Consider the following 27,669-nt stretch of genomic DNA (forward strand, 5'->3'; position numbering starts at 1 on the left):
TTGTTTAATACAAATGCATTGCAACTGTCACAATACATTATTACATCTAAGCAGATACAGTATGGTTAAATTCTTGATTGAATTTACTGTAAGTAAATCACACAAGTAATTTGCATACTTCACAGTATTTAGTCATGTCAAATGTTTGATCCAGTGCAGTTTCTATGATGTGGCTCTGTAAAAGAGGCATTAAACGGGTTTGTGAGCCTGTTTGTTTGTCCAGGGCTAATCTCGCAAACCACTGGACTGATCAGCGGCAGATTTCTCCTGCATTCTGCCAGTAGCCTACCACCAAGCATTGTTTGCTATTTGTGTTTTTTTATATATTTTTAAATACTTCACTTTTTAAGAAGTGAAATATTTAACTTTAATATGAAGGGAAGTGGTTGAGCAGTGAGGCCAGGAAGACTGCAAAAAGGCCAAAAGGCTAAACTGTCAAAAGAGGAACTAATCCTTTCAAATTACTGCAGACAGACACCAAAGGTGAAATGAATAGCCTTTCATTTTCACTGATTAAGATTAAGAAGTACAGGCTACAGGCTAATCCACAATACAATTATATTCATTTGATGGTGTGTTCAATAACATTTACATACACTATACACAAAATTCATATTGCAACAAACAAGGAGCACTGTACACATGAAAATACCATGAGAGAGGGAGGAGCAGGACATCTAACACTGTAAACATTCATTTCCAGTCAACACCTGAGAACTGTAAATCATCACAAATAATATAACACAGCATAAACTGCTCTTCAGATGTGTATATAGTATTTCACCTTATGTACAAAAACTGTGACATTTAGTCCGAGGTACTTTCACCACACCTGCTCACACTTCCACATACAATTAGTAAGGTAAGATCTTCTTCAACAGGAAATTTGGTTGGCAAGTATTTAACACTGAAATGCCTTTTTAACCAACTCTTCTGAATAGCTAGTTTCTCCGGATATGTCAGCTTTTTAAAACAACATTAAACAGAGATAGACCCACTGCAACATCCATCACGTATGTTTTCATTAAGCTTAATGAATCATATTACAAAACTACACTGCAGTTACTCATATATTTACTAATAATGACGTGTTGAAAAATGAATGGAAGCTAATCACAGATACCACATCGTATAAGTCATAGTGTAGAACAAAAATGCAATGCTTTTGGACTGATAATTGAATACATCTGGTCTGATAGTTTAGGCGACACTTAAAATGAGTGACTGCTGACCAAACTAAGCACTCAGACAAAACTAAAAGCATCTGTAGTCCAAGAGATAAATTTCACAAGCGGCCGGGAGATTTTTGTTGTTTCCTCTTTGGAATGCTATCAGGCAGTAATTCAGTGGAATGTATGTTCTGAAGTAAGGGCTGTCAGAAACAGCTAAGTGCATTGAGCGACATGAGTATTGCTCAGCCTAGTGTGTTTCATTAATATCCTTACCATTGCTCCCCTACAATATCAGCAACACACTGTGTAGGCCATTAGTTTAAGTGGTATGAGCCCTCTTGAGCAACACACCCTTTTAATAAACATATTGGTTCAAATAGGATGCCGCTCTGCCATAGCGCTCTCCATTCACAGCTTGGCATCAGATGGAAAATGTTGACCAAGAGTTATATTACCTCTTGAGCCAATAAAATTGTCTGAGGCCATGCTCAAGACCTCGCTCTGTGGTGGGATTTAACCAGTAATGACAGTGAATTACATTTCTGGTTTGTCATGTCTTTTCTCAATGACCAGCTCTCGTTTTTTTCGGCTCTTAAACACGATGAGGGTGTTGATATACAAATGAGAGGGAATGACATCAGACATGTGTCATGATCTGCTGGACTCAGACCCATGTCACCACTAGAGGTCTGTCTGTGACTGCAGTGCATGGTGTGTGCAAGCAGGAGACTAGGAACGTTATCCAAAGCCTTAATGCATGGCAGGTAATGAAACATCACACATGGTCTGAAGCACTGTTTGACCGTAAGAAAAGATGGCAACATTACGACCCAGTTACAACGCTCAGCACACATGGATAAGAAACAACTGTTATTTCAACCTTTACAGAGACGTGGTAGTATGATTGTGCCATCTAGCTGACTGCCTAAACACTAATTGGCTGCATTATCCGGCTAATTTTCAGAAGGCAGATAGGTGCTCCCCACACTCAGATGCCCGGCGTGGAGTTGGGCTGCTTTTAGTCAACATGGTGATCTGGGTACTGAAGTTGTTCCCATTGCTGCCGATAGACGGCTGTTGATACTTAGTGTCTGCAACCAGGAACCTCTGTAGCATCCACCTGCGCCACTTACGCTTAATCTCTCCCTGCACCTGTGGGAGAGATGAGACAGGGTTTAAAATCAAACAAGATTGAAGTAGGCGGACAAGCATTAGCAACTGTGCAGTGGACAGAATGGGAGATTTATTGAATTGAGCACATTCAAACCCTCTAATATCTACACCTGTGTGTGTGCTGTCTTACCTCTCCATTAAGAAAACAGTACAAGATGGCAACAACAAAACCCTAACCCAGAGAGAGGGAGGGAGAGCGAGAGAGAGAGAGAAAGAGAAAGAGAGAAAGAGACATAATTACACAGTGAAATCCCCAGTGACAACAGTGACTTTGAAAATAACTGCCATACTGAGCATGATAGTTCAGCTGGGGAAATACTGAAAATATTCTTTCAGCACAAAAATTATCTTATAATGATGCCCAAATTCAGACCGACACAAGTTCAGCCATTTTAGACCACTGGGAAAAAGTCCCCAGGGGATGTCGGTCAGTTAAAAACAGTTATAAATTAAGAATATTTTTCCATTTCTAGAGAACATGCACTTACGAGTTAGCTGAAATGTATGGGCCTGCACACTTCAGTTTGGTTTCCAGTGTTTACATTGGATTTCATGCTCAGTGGCTCACTAAGAGCCATACTGTCTTATTCAAACATACAAATTCAGTCACACAAACTAATCAAACCATTCGCCGAACTAATCTAACAGCCGGCAGATTCGTCGCACTGGGTGTCAGACTCACACCGGAAGTTCGGTGAAATAACATCGGAGTGGCAGCCATGATAAGAGCCAATCAAATTCTTTGAATGCTAAAATGAAATGTGCTTCATTCCTTCCTTTCTTATCTCTTGTCTTGTATTAGGGATCTTTTTACTGTTTTATTATTATTATTGTTATTATTATTACCTGTGCTGCTGTTTTGTCTGAAGGAAGCTGAACAAAATACGTTTTACTCTTATGTACCTGTACACAAGATGTAACAATAAAGCACAACCTTGAACCTTATGGCATAGGGCACACTGGACCATCATTTACAAAAGGAAAGTAGACTTGCTAGCCCACAATTCCTTGCATGATAAATATTTGTATTCTATAGTACAAAATAAAAGACAAACAACACATTTCTCATCTGTAATTATTCTTATGTAATATCATATTATGCATTTTATATGCTTTCCTATGGATGTGAATCCTGGGAAAGAATATATTTGAAATATCATAGTGACCAACATTTCTGGATGGGTAGGGGCATCTTATGTTCCTTCAATTCCTGAAAGAACATTTAATGTAATGTATACTTGGCCGTAAATGTCTGTCATCTGACAGGAAAAATACGAAACGCTTTTTGTAGTCCATCTTCGGATCATTGTAGTTTCACCATGGGAGACCCACATCAATAACTTGCACCGCTGTTTAATTACGTAGTGTGTTGTCGGATTCTCTTAGCACCACGGCTGTCTTTTCCTAAATCCTGACATAGGACTTAACCTTTCTGATTATTCAGATGCACCCTTAGAGAATTCAAAAATGTTAATCATGTTCTATCTGACTACCTATGATCATGTTTACTGGTTTAATGGAGCATTTACCTGAAAAGATCCAAGAATAAGATCGAAGACCATTCTCACTTGAGGGTGAATATGGTCGGGGATGAAGGCAAATATAATGTAATTCATCCCAAAGAGAGGTATCAACAGCAGTGTAGACTTTGCCAGCCTCCTGCAAGTAAAACGGAAACAAAATGAGAAGATATTCAGCCGTGTTCTAACTCACATCCTAGACAAAAGCTGAGTGGAAGTAATTCTCTGCACTGTGCAAGAGATATCTTTGCTCAACACCAACATAATAGCAGCCAAAGCAATTTGCTACGGTGCACGTAACCTGATAAGACATGACCTTGAACCATTGCATAATAAAAACCTAAAGTTGGGAGACGCTGACATTTTTGTTTTGAAAACGTACGAGTACTGATTGGATTCCTTTCTTCCGATGTCAGGACAATTTATCTTCTGTCGGAGGATGCGGATTATACAAATGAGGAGGAAGAAGTTAACCTGCGGAGAGAATAGAAGACTGACTCATGTACTCAACATTATGCAGTGTTGAACACAACATGAAGCCCAGGCTGCCGAAGGTTGTGACTCACAAGTATGGTCATTAAAATGGGCGTTTTTACGATCCACCAACGGTTGTCATCAATGGTGTCCCAGCATCTGTTGGAAATGACAAAGCCATAAGAGCTGAGGAGGAGAACCCATTCTTTAAAACAAAAAAATGTAATGAAGAAATTATGTATGTATATATATATATATATATATATATATATTAACTCTTTGGGGGGGGGGCAATTGCTATCCCCTGGGACCCCAAATGACACCCCTGCTCCAAAACACAATTCTGCTGGTAGCGAGGGTGTCCTTGCCTGTTACAATGGTTCACCTGAATGTAGATATTTATTCATACATACAGTGACGGTACGTAGTGTGCTGTTATTTTTCTGTAATCGCTGTCACAACCACATTCGAAACGTATTGACAACTAAAATGATCATCGCTCATACTGTATATTACTTACTTCTTGTGGTGAACGATAAGAAGCTACATACGACTGTGGAAGACATTTGAATTCTTGTATAAACTATAATGTGGAATCATTTTAATAATTTAAAGACGGGGTGCCGTGATTTTCAGTGATTCCCCCCCCCCCCCCGCCAAAACATAATCACCAGGTATTATGGTTATACTAGGAGGAAGATTTTTTTCAAAAAAGTGTACAGAAATTGTTAAAATTATGTTTTTATGTGGACACGCCTCCAGTTCATTAAGTATACCTGGTTCTCACCTTAGCACCTCCTCCACCACCTTAGCACCACCCACCTAGTCCCTCCTCCTCCTCATGCCCACACCTGTTGTGTTATGATAATGAGGGGGAGGGTACAATTTTACTATGTCACTAAAGGGCTGTTTTTCTATTGGCACGTTTGACCCTCAAGGTTTCAGCCTCCATCAAAATAGTCAGAGAAGACATAAAACACCATAAAAACACCACCAGGGGGCTTAATGAAGTTCTATCAACCTCATAGACACATGAAAAACAGAAAAAGTGCAAAACCATGGCACCACCTCTTTAATGTTCAAACAAAGAGAATGATTCACTTACCCAGGATCGTTCATATATGCCTTGGTTATCACCCATGCTGTGATAAAGATGGATGGAGCCCCTGTGAACAAGAAAAACAACCAAAAGATAACGATGTTGGCGGGCTGAAGAAACCCAATACATTGTATGTATGTATGTTATCAATTCTGTCTATATGCTCTTAAAACAAAAATAGCATTGACTCTGCAAAGCACATGTCCATTTTTGGGGGGGAAATCAGCACCTGATATTCTTCATTCAACATCGCAAAAGAAGGATCTAGTTTGTCAACCAGGATTTAAGTTGGCTAAAATCATTTCAAAATAACCCAATTTATTTTCATTTTAGTTATAGTTTATAATTTTGTGGGAGCAGATGTCATTAGCTCACTAACTTTACATTTCTGGTCAGGTAAGACCTAAATCGACTTCACAGTTAAAAGCAACTTATTTTTGCACGTGTATCATGCATTATGAGTACATAGTTTAACCACTAATACACTTAGTTGACCCAGAATAGGGAAGCTAGGGTTCAATTGGTTAATAACTTATGTAACAGCTTGTGATGGCTAAAAGCTTCAAAACATTTTATGCTCTTCCAGTGCAGAACAGAGACGATGATGCAAAGTGATTGTGAGAGCACCAAGAGGTATGCTCTGGTTGGTTCCCAAGCTATTAATAATGCCTCCATAAAGTAATCTGATTTTGGGTATTAGCAAATCAAACAAGCATTCTGTGACTCAATTGAAAACTGTCTCCGCATTCACTGTCGACTTTCCAAAATATTCTGGGTCTCCTGGGTAACATCATTGTTAACTCTTTCTCTGATTTCACGTCTTTGTCCTTTATGAACTTAACAATCACCATACAAGATCAGAGGAATGATCGTCAAACGCTGTGTAATCATGTCCTCTCCTCGTCTCCCTGAACTGAATTCAAATTTAAATTAAGAGTGGATTCTTGACTGCTGCTGACTGCTGTTAACAATGTTAATGTAGAACTGTCTACAAGATGTAAATCAAATGCGGATGTAAAGACAAGTCCATGCCATTACCATCTATCAAAAGTAATCTAAGACACAGACTTTATTTACTTTTGGATGAACACATTTATTTCTTATTTATTGTTTTATAACCGCTGCAGTCGTTAAGAGTAGAAGTGATTTTAAGCGAACAACATTTTAATATTCAAAATATCATCTCGTGCCCATTGACAGATGGCATCCTTGAAAATCAGTAAGAGTGGGGCCTACTATAGGCTCTAATATAGTCTGACAGCGAGTCGTGGGTTCGATTCCCGAGCCCTGCGTGTCACTCCCCTGTCTGTCTCTCTCTCCCTGTTCCCTGTCACCCTCCACTATACCTCGAAATAAAGGCAGAAAAGCCCCAAAAAATATCTTAAAAAGAAAAGAAAATCAGCATGAGCGATGTGTATATTTGGAACATACCCCAGCCAATCAGGATATACCACCAGAAATACTTCCTCTCGGAGAAGAAGGAGACAGCCAACAAGGCGTGGAGATACAGGCCCTCCACCAGCAGCCAGAAGAAGCTTGCCATGATCCCATACTGGAAGAACACCACTGCTGCTTTACAGCCCGTCTAGGAGGAGATGTGAGAGAGTCAGTGGGGCTTTGAAAAAACAAACAGAAAAACTTGTGTTTTAATTAATTAGTGAAATTTGAAAAAGGAGACTCTGTTCCAAACAATGCCTCTAAGGTTATGCTTTCATTTATCCCAAGATGAGAATTCTTGGACATGAGTCCCCACTTTATTTAACCCTTAAAGACCTGTTGCCGATTCTATGCCTTCTAAATCAGTAGTTCGCACACTTTCAAGATTTTCAGAAAATGTTCAAAAATAAGAAAATGTTCAAGCTCGCAGCACGGCACAAAGTGGCGCGCTGTGAGCTTGTATATCTGCTATTTGTGAATAGACAACGCAAAAATGTAAAATGACACAGATGCTTTCCCGGTTTTAATGGGATAAGTGAACCAATGATAATTTACTCACAGAAAGTCCATGGTGAGCAAACAATTTACAATTTACAATGTATGCATTTGGCAGATGCTCTTACCCAGAGAGACTCGCAAAGTGCAAGATTGGAGTAAGGAGCGTGAACCCTAATCAACAAACAACTGGGTAAATGGCCAAGTGAATAGAGTGCAAAGAAAACAATTACAAGGGCTACAAAGTAGCGGTACAAAGTAGCAGTAATAGTATAAACCTGAGCTATTATTATTATTATTACAAAGTATCTAGGATAACATGCTAGCAAAACATGCTGATGGAAAGCATGTACATGTACTGTATACAGATAGACTGGATAGTGATTATCAGATTTGGTTTCACAGTAATATATACAGTATATGGGTTGCCTTTCGGATGTGATTATATTCTAAACATGCTGATACAGTAGTAACTGATTTGTCTGCTCTGTAAACATAAAAATTTCATCAACAGTTTTCATTCAGCCTTTGAGTCACATAAACAGAGTTATTTTGTGTACATTTGTATAGTGATTCGAGGCCGCTGACTGGTTATTCAAAATTGGACTTAGCTAAATTTGTTCCCCGGTTAGCCTTCATCCAGGATTGTAAGCGGCTCACTCCTTGTGAGTGACATCCTCAATGTGTCTTATCCCGGGGCCCCCACATTCTTTTATGTTATTATTATCATGAATTTAAACTGTACATAATTGATTGATTGATTGATTTTTCTTTATTAAAGTGTTATGCTTCCAAAGAAGCCCAGCCCATATGGACTTACAGGACACTTTTCCATACATAAACAATGAACCGACATGACAATTCTCAAAAAATGATCAATAACCAACTAAAACACCCAAGCTACATACAGGGAAAATTACATATATTACAACCTAAAATACAACACCAAGTACATTTAGATTTTCTAAATTATTGCGTAGTTGTTTTTGTCCAGATGTTTGATTGCTGAATGTTTAATGAATCACGTTGGAAACAAGCCTTTGGCTTTTTTGAGTCATCCATTTGGCATGTTTTTAACCAGCTGTACTTTTAAAAGTCATCAATAAAGTATTCAATCAATCAGTCAATATGAAGATGGTCAAATGAAACAGGATCAGATCCTGTGGTAACATGTGATGGTCAATTTCAGCCAAAGAACGGCAGGATGATGGTAGCTGGAGCCTGGCTAATGCAAGGGACAATCAAGCTCCAATCCCGATGACACCCAATCACGTCAACAGGAAGTAAAACATAAACTAGTCTGAAAGCTGGAGAAATGGGCTTGTGGCCAAAGTTTATCAGATCAAATGTGCGGACCTGGGCATAACAGATAATACTTTTAATACATGCTGTTTTAACAATACCGGACTATGAAAAACCTATATAGGCTAGAGTGTGTTTGTTTCGAGACTGCTTCAATAAATACTAACGTGCAATAGCCAACTTGGATGGATAAATATGGATTCAAACGTTATGAATGTCAAATTGTTCAGTACCGGTTAGGTGTACAGGATCATATTGGTCTAGTGCTGTCCTGCCCTGGAGTTAATGTAGAACCGTACATAATCTCATTTTCTACCACCCATGTTTGGCTGGAGTGCTTGAGGTCCTTTTAGAGGACTAGCAGCTGTGTTTGGACCAGTAATCTGTGTCCCTTGAGGACAGATCCTCAAACACAGCCATTAATCGCTTGCAGAACATAAAAACGTTCCTGTGTGTTATAAAATGTAAAGATAAATGAAAAGTAACTGACTCAATTTGACTAAAATATAAGCATTATTTGAGATTGTGTCTCTTTCTATAGTAGTTTATTCAGAAGTATTAATTGTCCCTCATACTGTAGCTTTGCTACTGTGATGCTGTCACTTTTGAAAGTGATTGAGAAAGGCTTTTTTTTCAGTCCTCACTCAGGCTAAAGTATGCAAACACAACAGTAACTCTCACGACATCCTGCTGAACAGAGAGGCTCGTTGGAAACACTGGTCAGAGGAGTTTAAGGCCTTGACAAACACTGCTACACCCAGGAGTTCTTGAATGATCATTGTTAAGCAAACTTGGAGACAAAGCATTTAAAACTAACAGCGCTGGTTGAGTACAGATGCCAAGAGAAAAGAAAGCTTGTGCAACACAGGCGATAGAGTTTGCTGTAGCTCATAAATGCGAGACTTAAGTCTGGTTTATACTTCGTCATTCGTCTGGTACACGTGTTGTGTACCATATTAAATAGCCAATTTGCTATTTTCAGCACGCAACCCTGTTGTGTGACAGAGTATAAATTATGCATGACATGATCTACAATGCTGAAAGTTTGAAAAAGGCACAAATAAAACCAATACACTGTGTAAAGCTATTGACTAAATGGAAAAATAGTGAGAGAATAAAGTCCTGTCAACATACTGTATTGAGATCAATATGAATGCAAGTACTCACAGAGGAGTTGCAGGAGTCAGTTTCACCACCTTCATATAGAACCACGTCCTTGATGAACACAGCGATGGCTTTCAGTATGAACGACACAAACAGATTCATGTGGATGTAGTTCCTTGTACAGTGCAACTTCCTATAAAAGAATATACAGTATCAATGCTAAGTGTAGAGAGTGTATAACCTTTTTTGTAATCTGAATATATAAAGGTAATTAATGAATCTAAAAGTGATATCACATTTGAAAAGGTACATAATCGTTGCTGTCGGGCAGAAACCTTGTGTTTCTATATTTCAGCTTTTTATGTTTTTTCGTAAAGTAATGCCCTATTTTGTCATACCACAGTGTCACACAAAAGCAGCAATTTTTTTTTGCTATTCATAGCTATTTTTGATTTTTGAAAAAGTTGAAATTGAAAGTGAAAGTGGTTAAGTATGTCGGTAGGTTTTATAAACTAGAGGTTCAGTCGCACAGCCAATCCGACTGAAATGCCCGTACATGGAGATCTCTGTATCTGTCAGTCCTTGTCCCTTTTATACCCATATATGGAGATCTCTGTATCTCTCAGTCCATGTCCCTTTTATGCCCATATCTGGAGATCCCTCATGTCATCAGTATATACCCATATATGGGTATACCCCCTTTGGTGCCCATATATGGAGCTGACTGATTTGTTGAGGTTAGACAACACACTACATATTTCTGCGCAGCTGCATTGGGAACTCCTTATATGGTTATGGCTGAGTCATGGCGACATTAGCGTGACGTCAGAGGTCCGCCCGAGGTTAGACAACATACTCCATATTTGGGTGTAGCTGCACTGGGAACTCCTTATATGGTTATGGCTGAGCCATTGGTGACATGAGCGTGACGTCAGAGGTCCTGGTGACATGAGCGTGACGTCAGAGGTCCGTCTGGCCTGTCGGTCCTCCCTTAAGCCAATTTTAAGATAGGATATTGAACCAATGAAAAGTGTTAACAAGAGCTTGTGACTAAATAATAACTACATTGGATCCATTGGAACACTCTTTTATCCATTTCCTGAAAAGTAACAGTATTGGACTCACGGGGTTTACACCCAACAGCGACGATATGTTACACTGTATGGCCAGCCATAAAACAAGTGCATGAGTGTATGAACTGACAGTGAGTCCAGAGGCAACAAATTGGTTGGTATTGCGAAATGAGTTCCACTGCTATAAATACTGTGTTCTGAGTGTTCTCAAACAAATGCCTTCCCAGTGATGTCCTGTGATTGGGGAGAATTGTATAAGCCCATTAGACGAGTAATCATGGCAGAATGGGTGTGATGACACACAGTATCAACCAGCTGCCTGAAAAGTTGAGTCTGCAACTGCACATAAATAGGGCGATGCTCTGCACATCCTGTGTGAGCAGACCACCCCTCAGTCAAGAAATATGCTAACCTCACTGCCTGACCCTGTGAAATAAACACATCACTCACTGTTTACCCGCCCGCTCACACACATAGACACATGGACGCGCATGCAAACAAACAGTCATGCAGGAACACGTATTGGTGTCTACATGCGCACAGAGACACACACACACACACAGTCGTGCGTGCCGTGAATTTTCAGTTAGATAACGTCTGATCTTTTGAAAGCAATACAGGAAGGCCCCTTAAACCTAACACCCACAAAAACGTGCGCGTGTGCGCGCGCACACACACACACACACACACACACACACACACACACACACACACACACACACACACACACACACACACACACACACACACACACACACACACACACACACACACACACACACACACACACACACACACACACACACACACACACACACACACACACTTTCTCCTCATCCCCACAGATATGGGTTAGTGATGAACACACGCTGGCCCTTGAGCAGTTGATTTTATGGCTGCTCATGCTCTCTTAAACACTTTGTTTGTAACAGGAGATAATGTCAAATCTGGACCAGATGTCCCACAGAAGCTGTTAAAGGGGCATTTCACTTTATAACACTTCTGAGGTCATTTTCATTTCTACTCAGCCTTTTGTGCATACTCCAGACAGTTTTTAAGTTCCTTGATATTTCATATTCATTACTCATTTGATCAGACACCCCACCCTTAAGCCTCAACTTCAAACTCCACGTTAACCATGTTAGACTTATTGAAAACACACGTTCCTGGTTCTGGTGACTAATATTGTCCTTCTAATACGTGAGGAGACTGTAATTCAGCAGATCTACAAGCTCACAATGCGACACAGAGCGTATAGATCTGCTATTTTCACCGTACGAAAGGCAGCGCTGAATGACAAAGCATAAATCAAGCAGAAGCATCATTTGGATTCATCCACTTACCTAAAGAGACACAGAATGATGATAGCGACAGTGAGAGAGCTGAGAGAGACACTGTGGCCGATGGTGTAACCCACTTTGATCGCGCCATAGAAATCCCCCTGAAAGGCAACATTACAGACCCGCACACCCAGTTTAATGAATGAATAGCAATCAGCAGGTTAGTACAGGTGTGTGGTTAGTGCAGTACCCTTACGGTTCCATCTTTACTCTCAGTTAAATTAACCCTCCAGATTTGACTCTGTGTGCGTGCGTGCGTGCGTGCGTGCGTGCGTGCGTGCGTGCGTGCGTGCGTGCGTGCGTGCGTGCGTGCGTGCGTGCGTGCGTTTGATGGGTGTGGAAAGAGTTTGAAAAGAGATAGTGGGCAGAGCAGGAGGAGGTGGAGGAGGAATGTAAAGGTCAAGTTTGACAGGTATGAATATCCTTGTGTGGATTTTGCCAGATGCTTGATTACAGACATCTTTGATCTTGAAATGCAGGTGCAGGTGGATTTTGATTCACATGTCTAGTTTTTTTTTTGCAGATGGCCACAGTCTTGCTGGCGGGACAGGGGAAGAGGTGCTGTACATGAAATACGGCTCATTCTGGAAAAAAGATTCAATGCTGTTCAGGACGTGATTGAATTGGTAATATCAGTTGACCCTAGAGCCAGACTGATATATCGTTTTAGTAGATGTATCAGCCATTATTTGACTTTTTGGACGACGATCTGTTTTGGCAATTATGCAGCCGGTGATTTTTAACCACTTTCAACCTGGCATCACTATGTCAGAGGAAATTTCTAACGAAATCAAGTTTTGAAAATAGCAGATCTACAAGCTTGCAACGCGACATGTTAATGATAATGAGGTTGTAGATATTTACACCGGTGTGCATAAACATAAATCATGGTTGAGGACACATGAAATAGTGCAAGAGGTCTTTAGTTTATCTGAATGCATATAATAGAAATAGAAACTCTTAGTCATGGAGTTACATTTATAAATATTTATTTTCCCTAAAAGCGTATTGAGTCTATCTGGTCATTAAATGCTTAAATTGTTTTCAATATCTGATCATAGAAACCTGTAGTGTTTTAGTGGAAAAAGTATAAAAAGTGTAACCCCTTGTGACTAACGACTGACTGATATAGTATGATACAGAAATGGCGGCGTCTCAAAAATGTGGGGGGGAAAAAATTTGATTCAGAAGAAGTTTAATTTAAAAATTGATCCAGTGTAAATATGATATTTAGCATGTACAATGAATATTACTACTATTTTCTCTACCAATTAAAGAAGTATTAGTTACAGTAGTAGTCAAGCACAGTGACACCATATTAACATAAATGCATTTGAAGTTAAAAGCACAACAGGTCAAGTCACAGTTCATAAATATCCCAAGATTTCATAGAATGTAAAACATGCTGTTAAGGGTTTGCTTATAAATCTTGGTGCGGAGACATTCTTACGAAGGAGTCAAATACTTTATGCTTGCTATAGAGTACCTACCGTGGCCGCCTCATCATCCACAGTGCTGTTAGGATTGTACCCACAGTCAAACGAATAGGAGTCTATGTTCATCTGGGGCCAGCCATCTCCAGTGCAGGTTTTTGATAGGTTTCCTGAGGAGCAGAGAGACATGGGGTGAATTCATATTCAACAACAACCATGCAGCGTTCTTCGGGTGCTGCGAGGCAATGGCTTTCTTTAAAGTACATTTAGCCACATTTAATTATCTCACACTGACTCAGTGTGAGATTCTTCAATGAACTTATAGGCTAAATCTGATTTTTTTCCCCCCATTACTGTCTGGTTGTACAGATAGACCAGGAAGATTACGGTCTGGTTAGGCCAGGAGGCCATGGCTGTGGAGTACATAGACAACAGGCGACCCAATGATACACTATTGACTTCAGCTGTTCCCATTCCAAACAGACACAATGTGCTCTTGTTTGAGAATACATTTACACTCCTCCATTTCTTATTTGATAATACATGAGCAGAACAGAATAGAACTTTAGGGCTATCATAGGACACATACCACATGAAAATGAATGAATCTTTTAAGAATAAGAATTATTTTTAAAAAGTAGACAGAGAAGTCTTTTTGTGCAAATGTAGGGCTGCAATGTAGGGCTAAATTCCACCATCTACTGAATGTCTGGACATTCTTAGGGGTGATCACACCGAAACGAGTCGCTACAGGTGCAGAGTAGACCCTTCTTCCTTGCAAACAGGGGATGTGACAGGAAGCATTTTTTTTCTACCACTGTAGTAGGGCTGGGCAGTTAACCGAAAATATATCTAAACTGATATTTAGAAGCAATAAACAACTTATACCGAATAATGGAGAAACAAGATTTGTTTTGTTTTTGGTGTTTTTATGTCAACAAATGGTCATGAAAATGTTTGAATATGTTTGTTTTAATAATTTCTAAATCAATTAGTCTGATTAACCAATTAACCCTATATTATACTTTGTTGTACAATGGTGGTGTACATAAATAGTGAAAGTAACCGACACGTTGTGAGCTTGTAGTTCTGCTATCACTATTTTTTTTTTTTTTTTTAATAATCGTTCATTAATCGTAATCGAGGCAAAAGTATGAAATAATCATGATGTTGATTTGAAGTCATATCACCCAGCCCTATACACTGTAGCGCTCCTGGTTAACAAAGTGCACACCAAGCATGCCATACCATAGGAAAACAATCGTTTTGGTGGAGATGTGTTTTGCTGGCAGGGTAGTTGCCCTCACGGTGGTTGCCCATGGCATTTTGTAGTGCCTCCTAAAGGGCAGCATCTCAAACTGCAGGATCATAACCATTAAAAAATAAATAAATCACAATGTCACTGCTGTTTGTTTTTCTAAATTTTCCAAATGTATCATCAGCTAACAGCATGTATGAATATTCAGATGAGGAGGAACAACCATTAATCATTTGTTGTAATGTAAGGCCTGCATTACAAAACTCACGAGCCGTATCTAATCCTGTAAACAGCAGAAGAAACAGAAATGCACGTCTCTAAATTTGTTCAGCCTCATATTGTGCAATACCTATTCTTAGCTATTTCTTCCCAGTTCATAAAGGGATAGAGCTGTCCGTATTGTTGCCAAGCTAATCCCCACGTCTTCAAATCACTCTGTTCCTTATTTCAACAGTGACACAATCTATGCAAATAGATCTGTGGGTAGAAGATTGAAAGTACTGTAAGACATTCCTCCAATGACATTGCATGACCATATTATAAGGCCAGGGTACATTTGGAAAACACCGATCTCAATGCCTTTCAAACTTATTTTGCTGTAATATTGTTTTTAAACTCTGCTCAGATGGCAAATACACTGAGTGCCATATGTGCACCCGTAACACGTTGTGAGCTTGTAGATCTGCTATTTTAGGCTGTCGTGCGACGAAGTAGCCTATAAATCAGGCTTTACCCATCCCAAACAACATGACAAGACACAAAGGATGTAATAAGCCCATGCTGTTTTAGCTCATGCCACCGTTGGATATGACCTTGTTTGAGGGATCGCCAGAAGAATGCTTTCATCATCTCCCAAAACAAGACTGGGATTTTCGATGTCGAAGTAGGACTGGAGAGCTCATATGAGTTTATCAGCCCGGCATCTTTTTGATCAGGGGGTTGTTCCCTTGCGGTGACATAATCCAGAAACTGCTTTATCACACCTTATCATATCTTGAAAGAGGGACTTTCCTTTAGCGGTCCCCTAATGAGTTTTCACAAAGTCAAATATTGCCATCTGCCATTTCTCAGAAGTGACTGTGAGTGTAAATGAAGACGTATGGCAGTGCACAGGGCATCGGTCTTGATCAAACGTCCTCATTAATGTTTGAGGACATGTTGATACATTGCAAACTTGTACAGCATGGCAAGATTGTGTGGATATTAATAGCTCATCACTACTGCATAACCGTTTTGGAAAGCATTCAACATAGTTCGGTAATACTGTTGATTCGGTCTGTAAACCAGTTATCGAAATTACCTACAAGTCCTTTTTTGTGTGTGTATATGAGTCACTTTTCCCCCCAAAATACTGGAAATCTGTTTTTGAAATTAAATTCTTCATCTGTGCGCTGGCTGTGTCATTGCAAGAAGAGGAATGGCCGTGTGCTTAGCAATAGATCTCCCAGGTGAAGTATTCCAAGTGGTGGAAAGTAGCTAAGTACATGTACTCAAATACTGTACTTGAGTACATTGAGTACTTAAAATGTTGAGGTATTTGTACTTTACTTGAGTATTTCCAATTTCCAATAATTTTACTTCTGCTCCACTACATCTTGGAGGCAAATATTATACTTTTAACTTTAACTTTAGTTACTTTGTATATTATTACAAAACATACATTAACCACTTCAGCCCTAAATACAAAAAAACTTGAAATGGGACATTCTGCATAATGAGTAATTTTACTCAAGTACATTTTGAATTCCGGAGTTTTACTTGTAACAGAGTATTTCTATATTGCAGTATTCATACTTTTACTTAAGTAAAACATGTCAGTACTTTTTCCACCACTGAGTATTCTAAAGTGCAAAGACAACTCCAAGCCCCCCCCCCCCCCCCCCCCCCCAGCTGAATTTATGACTTGGCCCATGAATCTCAGTGACGCCATGTTTCACAATGCTTGTTTTGCTGGGGATGAGACATATAAAATGAACGTCTCCTGATCTTAAGTGCGTCAGAAGAGAGTCTTTTGCAACTGTGATTGACAGCTAAATGATAACCAAAACCAGCAGCAAACCACACAGTAAAACCCTCAGTGTTCCTTCTGAGAGTACATAGTGTGTACATTATAAAACCTTAAATGAACTCGGATGAGGATTTTACGGCGCAGGTTGAGACATCCAGTAGGTTTTTAAGGTGTACTATAAACACTAAAGCAGTTGTTCCAAGCCTTTTCTAGATCAGGGCCCACTTGAAAATCTGGAAAGCATTCGTAGCCCACCCATTCGCGACCACTTAACATGTCGTGTTAAGTGGTCAGGTGGGTGGGCCGTGCATTTTCAGAGCATGCACATTAATCAATCCATTGTGTTCCGGGTATTTCCAACGTATTTATCAGTATCACAATGAAAACTCTGTTTTTCAAGGTTTTAAAGAAAAAATACCATGACTTTTTAACATTATCATTTTTTTCTATCAATGTTATATTATCATTAAAAATCGTGGTGTTTTGTCAATTATTTGGTTGCCCACTTGCAATATCCTCATGGCCCACCAGTGGGTCTCGGCAAAGGTTGAGAATCGCCTTGAAAAACCTATACTGGATGTCTCAACCTAGTGCACGCACATGCACATTCATGTACTCTATAGTATAGAGTACAAGAACATAGACAACAAAGATGATATAACTCCTACTGAAGTGATATTTGCAAAACAGAGTGACATTTGCTGAACCTATAGTGGTAATAAACAAGACAGGTTCACCTAATAACACGGTCTAAATGTGATCTAAATATGAATCAAAAGCAGCGCAGGTTTTACTGGAAACACTCAACACACGGTGGTGTTGTAATGTGTCATCGGTATAACCTCCATAACAGAATAATTAAGAAAGCATATTGCCTGTTTTTTTGTGTGTTTTCTTTTTAACTCCTGACTTCGATGACCGGGGCACCGCAGGCCTCTACACTTGATCCACTCCTTTTTCCGCTCCAAATCTACAAACTCACAATGTGTCGCAACGCAACGCGTTGTGAGCTTGTAGATCAGCTATTTTTGCAGAATGTTCGTCTTTTACTTTACTGGAGTATTTCCAATTTTATATACTTTTACTTCTACTCCACTACATCTCAGAGGAAAACATTGCACTTTTTATTCCACTACAGTTATTTGTAATCTTTAGTTACTAGTTACTTTGTAGATTTAGATTACTATTACAAAAAATATATATATACACTTTGGCTATTTGAAAATAGCTGCTCTACAAGCCCACAACGCGTCACATATCTGCTATTTTCGAAGGATTTTTATACATTTCATACATTTAAAAACTTGCGAAATGGGACATTCTGCATAATGAGTACTTTTACTTTTGGTACTTTAAGGTATATTTTGATGCCAAAACCTTTGTATTTTTACTCAAGTACATTTTTAATACCGAACTTGTACTTGTAACAGACTATTTCTACAATATAGTGTATTGATACTTTTACTTAAAGGGATATTTCACTTTCAAAAAAACTTTTGGTGATTGTTTCGTCTACTCAGGCTTTTGTGAGCCCCCCAGACAGTTTTTAAGTTGCTTGATTCAATATTTAGATATTAGATATTCATTTTATCAGACACACCTCCTTCCTATACAAACCCATTGTAATTTCAAACTCCATTTTTAACATGTTAGATTCATCAAAAACACCCGTCCTTGGTTCACCCGTCTCCTACCGTCCCCCTAATACGCGAGGGGGCCGTGTTTTTTCAATTACTTTTTTCATTTATTTTTAATATTTTTTTTGGAAAATGAAAAAAATAAAATACAACAAAAAAATAAAATAAAATAAATAAAAAGAAATCTCTAAAAACACGGCCCCCTCACGCAATAGGAGGGCAGGATGAGTCACCAGAACCAAGGACGGGTGTTTTTGATGAATCTAACATGGTTAAAATGGAGTTTGAAGTTACAATGGGTTTGTATAGGAAGGGGGCGTGTCTGTCTCAAATATCTAAATACTGAATCGAGCAACTTAAAAACTGTCTGGGGGGCTCACAAAGGCTTGAGTAGATGATAAAATCACCAAAAGTTTTTCTGAAAGTGAAATATCCCTTTAAGTTCAAAATGTGAGTACTTTTTCCACCCCTGTGCAGAGTAATGGGACTGTTGATGACAGGTCAGTGAAATACACCTCTGCTGCCTTCAACCCCAAATATCCAAATACACTCTCTCTCTCTCTCTCTCTCTCTCTCTCTCTCTCTCTCTCTCTCTCTCTCTCTCTCTCTCTCTCTCTCTCTCTCTCTCTCTCTCTCTCTCTCTCTCTCTCTCTCTCTCTCTCTCTCTCTCTCTCTCTCTCTCTCTCTCTCTCTCTCTCTCTCTCTCTCTCTCTCTCTCTCTCTCTCTCTCTCTCTCCTCTCTCTCCTCTCTCTCCTCTCTCTCTATTCCCTGGGGTGCTCTGTCCTCTCTCAGGTCAACCTGTCTCCCATCTGGGTCACATCACTCCTACCCAGAAGCCCTCCTGTCTCTGCTTGTGAACCCTTCACATGTTGATGATGGATGGACCCGCTGAAGGCTAAGCCCCTCCCATGTCCTGAACATGACATCATGGGAAAAGTAGGATGGATTGTAGGAGGCTTGCCCACCTTTATAGCGTGGTAAAGAGGCCATAGTAGACTTCCCAGAGTTGTAGGGGCATAAATGTGGATAGACTCTAGTTACGTCAGCTGCAAATCACTGACATAATCACTGACATAGCCACTGAGACATACATTATTGGTACAATGGAAAACAGCAGATGATACATCATATGCATACTGTATCTCCACTAGGCCGGGTGTCCAGTATGTATGTCCTTCAATTATAACGTGACGTATTACTCCGTATTTGGCCGTGGTTTCACCCAGTGGCGCCTGCACCTGTTTAATTAAATGACACTGTGTCCCCCCACTATTCAGTACAGCTTAAAAAATGTTTTTGTATAATAAAATAATAATACAAAAATAAATAATAAATAATAAAATCAGTCCAGTCCCCCGCACCTCGCGGCCACCGCGAGCGCGAGGCGAACCGAATTAACCGGAATAACCGAATTATCCCCCCCAAAAATCAACAAACCCACCCGAAATAACCCGCGAGCGTGCATGTGTCCCTGATGTGTCCCCCCAGGTCATATTCCATTCCGGCGCCCCTGGTTTCAGCCTGATCTGACTTGCCTTTCACTTCCATTATTAAATTAAAGTTAAATATTTTAAAAAGAAATATGTGGAAAGGGGCATTTGGCGCTGATCGGTCCGGTAGTTTGTGAGATTAGCCCCAGATAGACAGACAAAGGTGCAAACATAAGCTCCCCCCTTGCCTTCAGCCTGGCGGAGATAACTACACAGCAAATAGCAAGTACATGTAGGACTATGTACGCATGTATGAGAGGTATGAACTACAACTACTATTTGATACTTGATACTAAATAGACAAAAAGACAAAAAGTCATTATTAGTAAAGACGTTGTGCTAGATTTCAAATTAACCTCAGTCTGCACTACTTGCTGAAAGTAAAAAGTACACTGTATTATGATGAAAGGCTACATGTCATTAAAATAAATAATTTGTTTCTAGAAGCCACTTAAACTGATAAGAGAACATGTCTCAAAAGTGCGGCGCTGCTTTGAGACAGAGGCCTCAAAGCTCAACTGAAGTCAAATAAACAATTCCCTTTAATGCGAGCGACACAGCGCTATTACACAGAGGAGATACAACGCACTAATTAATGAAAGATTAGAGATAGCAGAAGCTCAAAGTAAATCCATCTTGCCAACTCTTAACAGCCATTCCAAGAGCCAATGGGTTTCTTTATGCATAATTAATCAACATCTTTATTAGCCATGTCCTAAGTGAGAAGAGATGTGGAAACACAAAACATCAAAAACTTGAAACAGTAATTGTTCAGTAGACCTACATATTTCATCACACAAGTCATAGTGTAGAAGCACATCAAATAATAGCCACAGATTGTGCCTTTGATCAGAGGAGGACACAGAAATCGTGACATTTCAGTGCTACGAAAATGTAAGTTTTCACCCAAAGAAATGCTTTTGTTTTATCGATTAGTCACCCCACTTGAATTAATAGATATTTCTTTGTTTTTGTCACATTCCTAATTAAAGGTAGGGTAAGTGATTTTCTTTGGTTAAAATAAGTCCAATGTTATCCAATCAGGATAGAGAACTCAATCAGGATATAGATTGAACAAGTGAAATTGGAAGTGATGACACTAAGAAATGAGCAGGCAAAATTGGAACTGGAACACACCGGAAAATGCATTATCTGTTTATTAAAGAGCTGGAGAGACGGGGAGACTCCTATAGCAATGATTACTATCAGAATATTGTGCTTTAACCTTTTAACAAAATACCTTTTGTTTTAACCCAAAAATATCACTTACCCTACCTTTAAGCCAATAATTTGATGACCGTCAGCGGTTCCGGTAGGAGACACAAAGAGTCTCCTTTGTGTCTCCTACCGGAATCGCTGCATGGTCATCAAATTATTGGCTTAGGAATGCGACAAAAACAAAATAATATCCATGAATTCAAGTATCCATGGGGTGACTAATCGATAGGAAAAAAAAATATTTTTGGGTGAACTATCCCTTTAAAGGTCTGTAGCTCCAAGAGTGTACAAATGGAAACAAAGGACCCTAACCGGTTTGAGTATCACTGTTGTAGGCTAGGGGATGCGATGGAGTCTGAAGAGATGAGGTTAGAGCACTGGTTTTCAACCAGTGGTCCGGGGACAACCAGTGGTCCTTGAGGAGTTTCCAGGTGGTCCCCAGCTAAATGATGGAGAGTTGGTAACCAAATGGACCCTAGATCTTTAACTCTTGAGAGCATAAAATGAAACCAAATGGACCCGTTTCATTTTACGCTCTCGAGAGTTAAATTATTGTTAAACATCTGCATGACTTAATTTACAATTAGAGAATGTAGAAGAATTGTTATTTTGACAACATCTAAGGTTTTGGGTCTGAGAGGCTAAATCTCATCAAATGGTGCTCCGTGGCTCAAATGCCAAATAAATAATGGACCTTGCTATGAAAAGGGTTGAAAACCACTGGGTTTGGAGAAAGAGGGGTGGAATGTAACAGAGGTCATGTCCCAGATTCAATCCTCTGACGTCACAAGTTTAATATATTCACTTCAGTCTATGGGGCCACTGGGACACTAACTTTCTGTAAAAACAAAACGCCCTGAGGGTTCTCTCTCTGATGTTTTGAATATGAAAATGTACAATTGTATTCCCTGTGCATTTGTTTAATGAACTATGAAAAAATAAAGTGATATATGAAAATATAAATCCTTGGTGTATTATAACAACAAGAGGAGGAATTATGGTCTTTCTGCTAGATATATAAAGTCCCATTATTCAGTCATCCTTCTGAATGCCCAGAGACCATTTCTTAATGCATGATTGCACCTTTTGACTTCACCTGTCTGTCTGTAGGCCCCTGCACCCTCAGGCCAGCAGGAATGCTTGCAGTACAGTAAACATGTGCTCTCTCTCTTTCGTTCTGTCTGTCTGTCTGTCTGTCTGTCTGTCTGTCTAACTATCTATCTATATCTCTCTCTCCACAGACACACACAGGCACAAGCACCACCCTGTGTTGTTAAATGGATCTTACCCACATAGAAGTGGCTAGTGTGGCTACTGAAGAAGACGAAATATCTGGGACAAGGGATGGTGACGACCTCGCCGACGTCGGCACTGGGCCAGCACACTACCTTATCCCACATCCCACTGCAACCTGAGAGAGACACACACAGTGAGACAGAGATAAAGAGAGAGGCAGAGAAATACAATGACAAACAGAGCAGTGAAGAGATGCTGGAAGGCTCAAACATGTGAGGACAAGATATTACAAACGGACACACATACATACAACCATCCAGCCATTATGAACAAAGTACATTTAAAATCCACAGTGGGATAAGCGCGGTGACAATGGGCAAACTGATTTGTGTTTCTTTAGTAGGACACATGAACCTGGAGCATTCAAGGTTTCCATGGCAGCTGAAATGTGTTTACTCAGGTCCACTGCTGCTACGGCCCCCGGGACCGCACCACCATGACTAATAAAATCGGTCCCCGTCCTTCATTCCGTCCGTCATTAGCATTTACTTTGTTTTTCTAAACTGCTATGGCGCTCACTCTACAGCGATGTTTTTTTGTTCGTTTTTTCTGGAAAAATATGTACAAAGCAAACAATCAATTTCTGGAGTAAAATGGTAATTGATTTGTAATGAGCTGTACAGGGTGGGGGAAATATACACAGCAGTTTTTTTGGAGGGTGCCCATGTCAAAGAGAACTGAATTAAACACAGAGGTTGTAGACTGAGGATCAAGGATGCATATTGATCTGTTCTGGTACAATACATGGGTACAGTGTGTGATGCCCGCTTACTATAGCAGCACATACATTTAGTCTCAGCTGTGATAAATTGAAACATCACATCAGTTGATTAAATGAATCCGCACAGGGTACAGGCCTCACTCTAGGCACATTTTCTGAAATCAGATCTAATCAAACCGACAAAGAAAATTGTATTTTTATAAAGGGGGATGGAACACACAACAACAATACAACAATAACAACAGCAAATGGCTAATAGAGCCAGGGGTACAGCCAGGGGTACAGCATTAACCACAAATGAAAGAACACTGTTCAGCCATGTGGCCAATCATTTGATGTTATCATAGGAGGGCTAAAAGCAGACTTGTTGTCTTAAGAACGCTGCAGTGCAGCCTAATTGTCCATGTCAGTCCCATCAATCCGCACTTGTGGATATAGTAAATCAGTGGGCAGTACACTCACATGGCAGCCTAGAACAGGAACATGTTAAACACACCAAACAAACAGCACATACCTGATGTTCTGTTCTCAATTTGCGCAGAACATGCGTCTCTCTCCCTCTCTATTTCTGTCATGATATCACACATCTGCAGCGAAGACGTCTGTCAAGGAGAGATAAGTTGTGGTGGTTACATGCTTTCATCTAAGAACAAGATCAGGCAGATGTCTTGGATGTCTTTACACCAAGGGCCAAGGCTTGGATATTTACGATGAGGCCAACACGGAAGCTTATGAATGGCCAGAGTGGCGCTGTTTTACCCTGCGCCGACCTGAAGTGTCAGAAAGAATTTATTTTAGCGCAAGTGAATGGGTTTTTGACAAACTTTAGACTAGATTTTCTTACCGTAATAAAAATTGTCATAAATTCTATATGCTTCCAGTCGCTAGTTTAAAGTCTCCTTTCAATCATCATGATATGCGTTTTGCTAAATTATGGTCCCATTTATTCTAAAATTGACGATAAAGTAGGCTATGCTCCAGGAGGGGCGGGATGATTTGATTGACAACCTACACAACCAATAGCATTCATTCCCCGCCCCCGCTCTTGATTGACAAGCTACCCAACCAATAGCATTTTTGGGGGTGTTTTCCGGTTCGCTGGTCACGTGTCTGGTCTCAACCAATAGCGTTTGAGTTCCGGCGTGGCCAACTGTATATATTAACGATGGAGGAATGCATGTTCCTGAACTATCGGCTTCATTTTCGTTCTGTAGAAAGCAGGGGAGTGGCTTTGTCCATTCTTTTTTACAGTCTATGCTTTACATTGTCAATCATTAATCATGCATTTAACCAAAACCACTTAAACCCTCTTTAGTAAACTGGACCTGAGCTGGCTCTGTATTACACCAAATCTCTTCGCCAAAGATTGCCGATCTACAAGCTCACGCCACGTTGTACGCTTGTAGATTCGCTATTTTTGGTTAATGTTCCCCCCCAGAATATGTATGCTGGGGTTCTGTTGTGAGCTTGTAGATCTTCTATTTTTGGCTAATGTTCCTCCCAGAATATGGATGATGAGGTTAGTGGTTAATAGTGGTTAATAATCACAGATAGGTTTCGATTGGTAAAGAAACCCTATAAACCCAACCCTATATACTTCTTCAAATGACAAATAGTGAAAATAGCCGAAATAGGGATGCCAGGGTTGTGGTTAACATCATTTTTTAAATTAAATTATTATTGTGATATTATAAAACAGTCTGAATTCAGTCTGACCTGAGGCTGGGATAAAATAAAACATAGCATCACCGGTGATAGAAATAAATGAGAAGAGGAAGATATCAAAAGCAGAGACATGGACCACCAAACCCCCCCCCCCCCCCCTTCTCCCCACAAGATCTATGATCTCCTGACTCCTGCAGTGCCTAAATTGTGCATCGAATCTATGGGCAAACTATCACCTCTGCTGGAGTGGGTATGAGATCAGCCTGACCTGGGCTGCCGTTCATCTCTCCTTAAGACACCCAGGGAGGACGTAAAATCAACCCTTTCATGGTGATTTAAACATATAGCCTAGTATCCCACACAGCTCTGCATGTGTGTTTGTTTAGGAAATATTTTCCATGAATCTCCAGCCATCACACTTAACAGTCACTCTTTTCGCAGCTGAAGTCAATTTATTTCTTGGCATTATCATCACTGGAGAATACTGTATGTTATCAGTAGACCCCGCACCGTCCTCTTATAGGACCTGGAGATTTATTAGTTGTTACTTAGGGGAATGAATATCTTCTCAGAGAAGACATGAATCAAAATGAGGGTACAGGGCTATTGTTAGCGCCAATACTCTTATGGCCTCGAGCCTCTCTCGCACCTGGAAGGGGAATAGGCCTATGGTGTGACGTACCATATGCGGACTGAGTTTTACAACCAAGAGAAAGCTGTTTCTCACCATCATCACCACTGTCCTCATGACTGCCCACTTCGTCAGCAAAGTGCTTCACTCTTCTCTGGGTTATCTTTTGTTCTTTGTTGTTTAGAATGCTTTCTTATGTTTAATTTTGCCAAGAGCAAGTGATATACAGTATTACAATCTGCAACATCTCATCTCTGCCTACAGCAGCCAAGGAGGCTTTTTATTTTCATTGTGCTACATAGACTATAGAGCATTCAATTAGAGTGCTGAGTGCTACACTTAACTATACTGTATAGTGTATACATTCCAGCATGAATCAAGTTTCTCCATAGAGGCTGGACACGCAGCTTTATTGGAACAGAGTCTGTTGCCATGGTGTAGGATGTACAAGGAGATAGGCAGACGCTTATGACTATTGCTCAACTCACCTTAGTCATAGGCTTACAAGCCTAATAAAGCATCTCAATACAGTAACAGGAAATTAATAAGTTTGTCCCAAGACTTTGGTGCTAAATTGGCTATAGCTTAACTCGATTTCCTGCACAACAGTCTCTGATGATTGAAAACGTGAGGCATACAAGATGGTTGTGTATGTGGCCCAAACGGGGTTCCAAATGTGCGCTCTAAAGCAGGGGTCTTCAACAGGGGGTCCGGGACCCCTAGGGGGTCCTCAGAGTTACTACAGGGGGGGTCACCAAATCTTTGTGTGATAGGATAAAAACAAATGCATTAACCACTTGAACCCTATAGCATCCCTGTTCTGAGGAGATCTTTAGCCAAAAATAGCAGATCTACAAGCTATCAATAAAATAAATCTATGAAAAGGTTTAATCCGCAACACAATTAAATGTAGTGGGGGTCCCTGCTTCATCTCTCTCTCGGCTAAGGGGTCCTCCTTGGCCTGAAAAAGGTTGAAGACAGACCGCTGCTCTAAAGACATGCCAAGGTGAACAGGCTCCGTGCGTAATGTAGGAGCGCAGTCTGGACTCGATCGTGAGGGGGAAAGTTTTCCTCACTTTTATTTATAAGGAGAAAAAAACGTATCCAGTGAATGCATTCTTAGAATAGGATGATAGATTGATTGCAATTGTTAAAAAGAAAAGAAAAGAAAAAGAAAGAAGGAGAAAAGATCCGAACGGGTTCAAAGAAGTCTGAGCCATCCAAATAAAAATAAAGATGGATTACGTTTTGTTTCCAGTGCGAACATGAGCTAACATTTACATCAGTAGGCCTACAGCTTTCATTTCTCTACACCAGGGGTCTTCAACAGGGGGTCCGTGACCCCTAGGGGGTCCTCGGAGTTACTACAGGGGGTCCGCCAAAATCTTTGTATGATGGGGAACATTATTTATCGCCGAAAATAGCAGACCTCCAAGTTCACAACGCCTTGCAGCGCGAGCCATTGTGAGCTTGTAGATCGGCTATTTTCAGAGTGGGTGTAGAGGGAAAAAAGTGCAGACCAAGTACAGAGGCAACGGTCAAGTTGACTAAATATAGAGGGTTTGAGAGGTTAACTGTCTAATGAATCCAATCCAACTATCTATGACATCTATGAAAAGGTTTGATCTGCAACACAGTTTTATACAATATGTAGTGGGGGTCCCTGCTTCATCTCTCTCTCTCTCCCTCCCTCTCTCTCTCTCTCTACTAAGGGGTCCTTGGCATGAAAAACGTTGAAGACCCCTACTCTACACAGTTCATAAGCTGGGTCGTGAGCTCCACTGTGCAGGCAGGATGACTCTTTGGCTGTGCAGCAGCACAAAACACTGTTTGATCAATACATTAATTGACTAATTACAGGGGAGCAACTGTCATAAACTTAACAACATAGTAGGCTAAACAACAACAGCTTGACAAACTTGCAGCATGGTACACATCAGAGTAGATATACTCACATGTTCCAGCAACACGCAGAAGAGAATTATAAAGACGCCTAAGGAAACTTCCATTATTATATTCTTTGAAGATATATATATTTTTGCGACAATAAATTAGTCTATATACAAGTCCCTGTAATAATCCACCGTCGGACCAGACGAGCAGTTCCAGTTCCAGTACTATC

The 27,669-nt window shown here is 40.1% G+C and overlaps 1 protein-coding gene across 2 annotated transcripts; it reads right to left on the reverse strand.

The window, feature by feature from the left end:
* Positions 1 to 27,653, reverse strand: LOC311045545 (vasoactive intestinal polypeptide receptor-like). 2 transcript variants are annotated; one of them, XM_084057450.1, is made up of 13 exons: positions 27,503 to 27,653; positions 23,766 to 23,853; positions 22,523 to 22,645; positions 13,680 to 13,792; positions 12,193 to 12,290; positions 9,840 to 9,969; positions 6,870 to 7,023; positions 5,445 to 5,505; positions 4,432 to 4,498; positions 4,248 to 4,339; positions 3,875 to 4,004; positions 2,476 to 2,517; positions 1 to 2,324 (listed from the first exon to the last, which is right to left on the reverse strand). In XM_084057450.1, exons 1-13 carry the CDS (start codon positions 27,554 to 27,556, stop codon positions 2,133 to 2,135), a joined length of 1,344 nt encoding a protein of 447 aa, XP_083913576.1. In that variant the 5' UTR covers positions 27,557 to 27,653; the 3' UTR covers positions 1 to 2,132. The 2 variants fall into 2 exon arrangements, with proteins under 2 accessions (XP_083913576.1, XP_083913577.1); XM_084057451.1 differs by lacking the exon at positions 2,476 to 2,517 and having other exon boundaries at positions 1 to 2,318.
* Positions 27,654 to 27,669: the final 16 nt, after the last annotated feature.

Source organism: Gymnoscopelus microlampas (genome assembly GCF_963454915.1).
Source record: "Gymnoscopelus microlampas genome assembly, chromosome: 5".
NCBI lineage: Eukaryota > Metazoa > Chordata > Actinopteri > Myctophiformes > Myctophidae > Gymnoscopelus > Gymnoscopelus microlampas.

Excerpts from the sequence above, each read along its gene's own strand:
- LOC311045545 (XM_084057450.1), bottom strand. The coding sequence starts at position 27,556 with ATGGAAGTTTCCTTAGGCGTCTTTATAATTCTCTTCTGCGTGTTGCTG. Across the intron at positions 13,793-22,522 it reads CACTAGCCACTTCTATGTGG|GAAACCTATCAAAAACCTGC; the intron begins GTAAGATCCATT and ends TCTGCTCCTCAG. Across the intron at positions 12,291-13,679 it reads TGGATGATGAGGCGGCCACG|GGGGATTTCTATGGCGCGAT; the intron begins GTAGGTACTCTA and ends GTTGCCTTTCAG.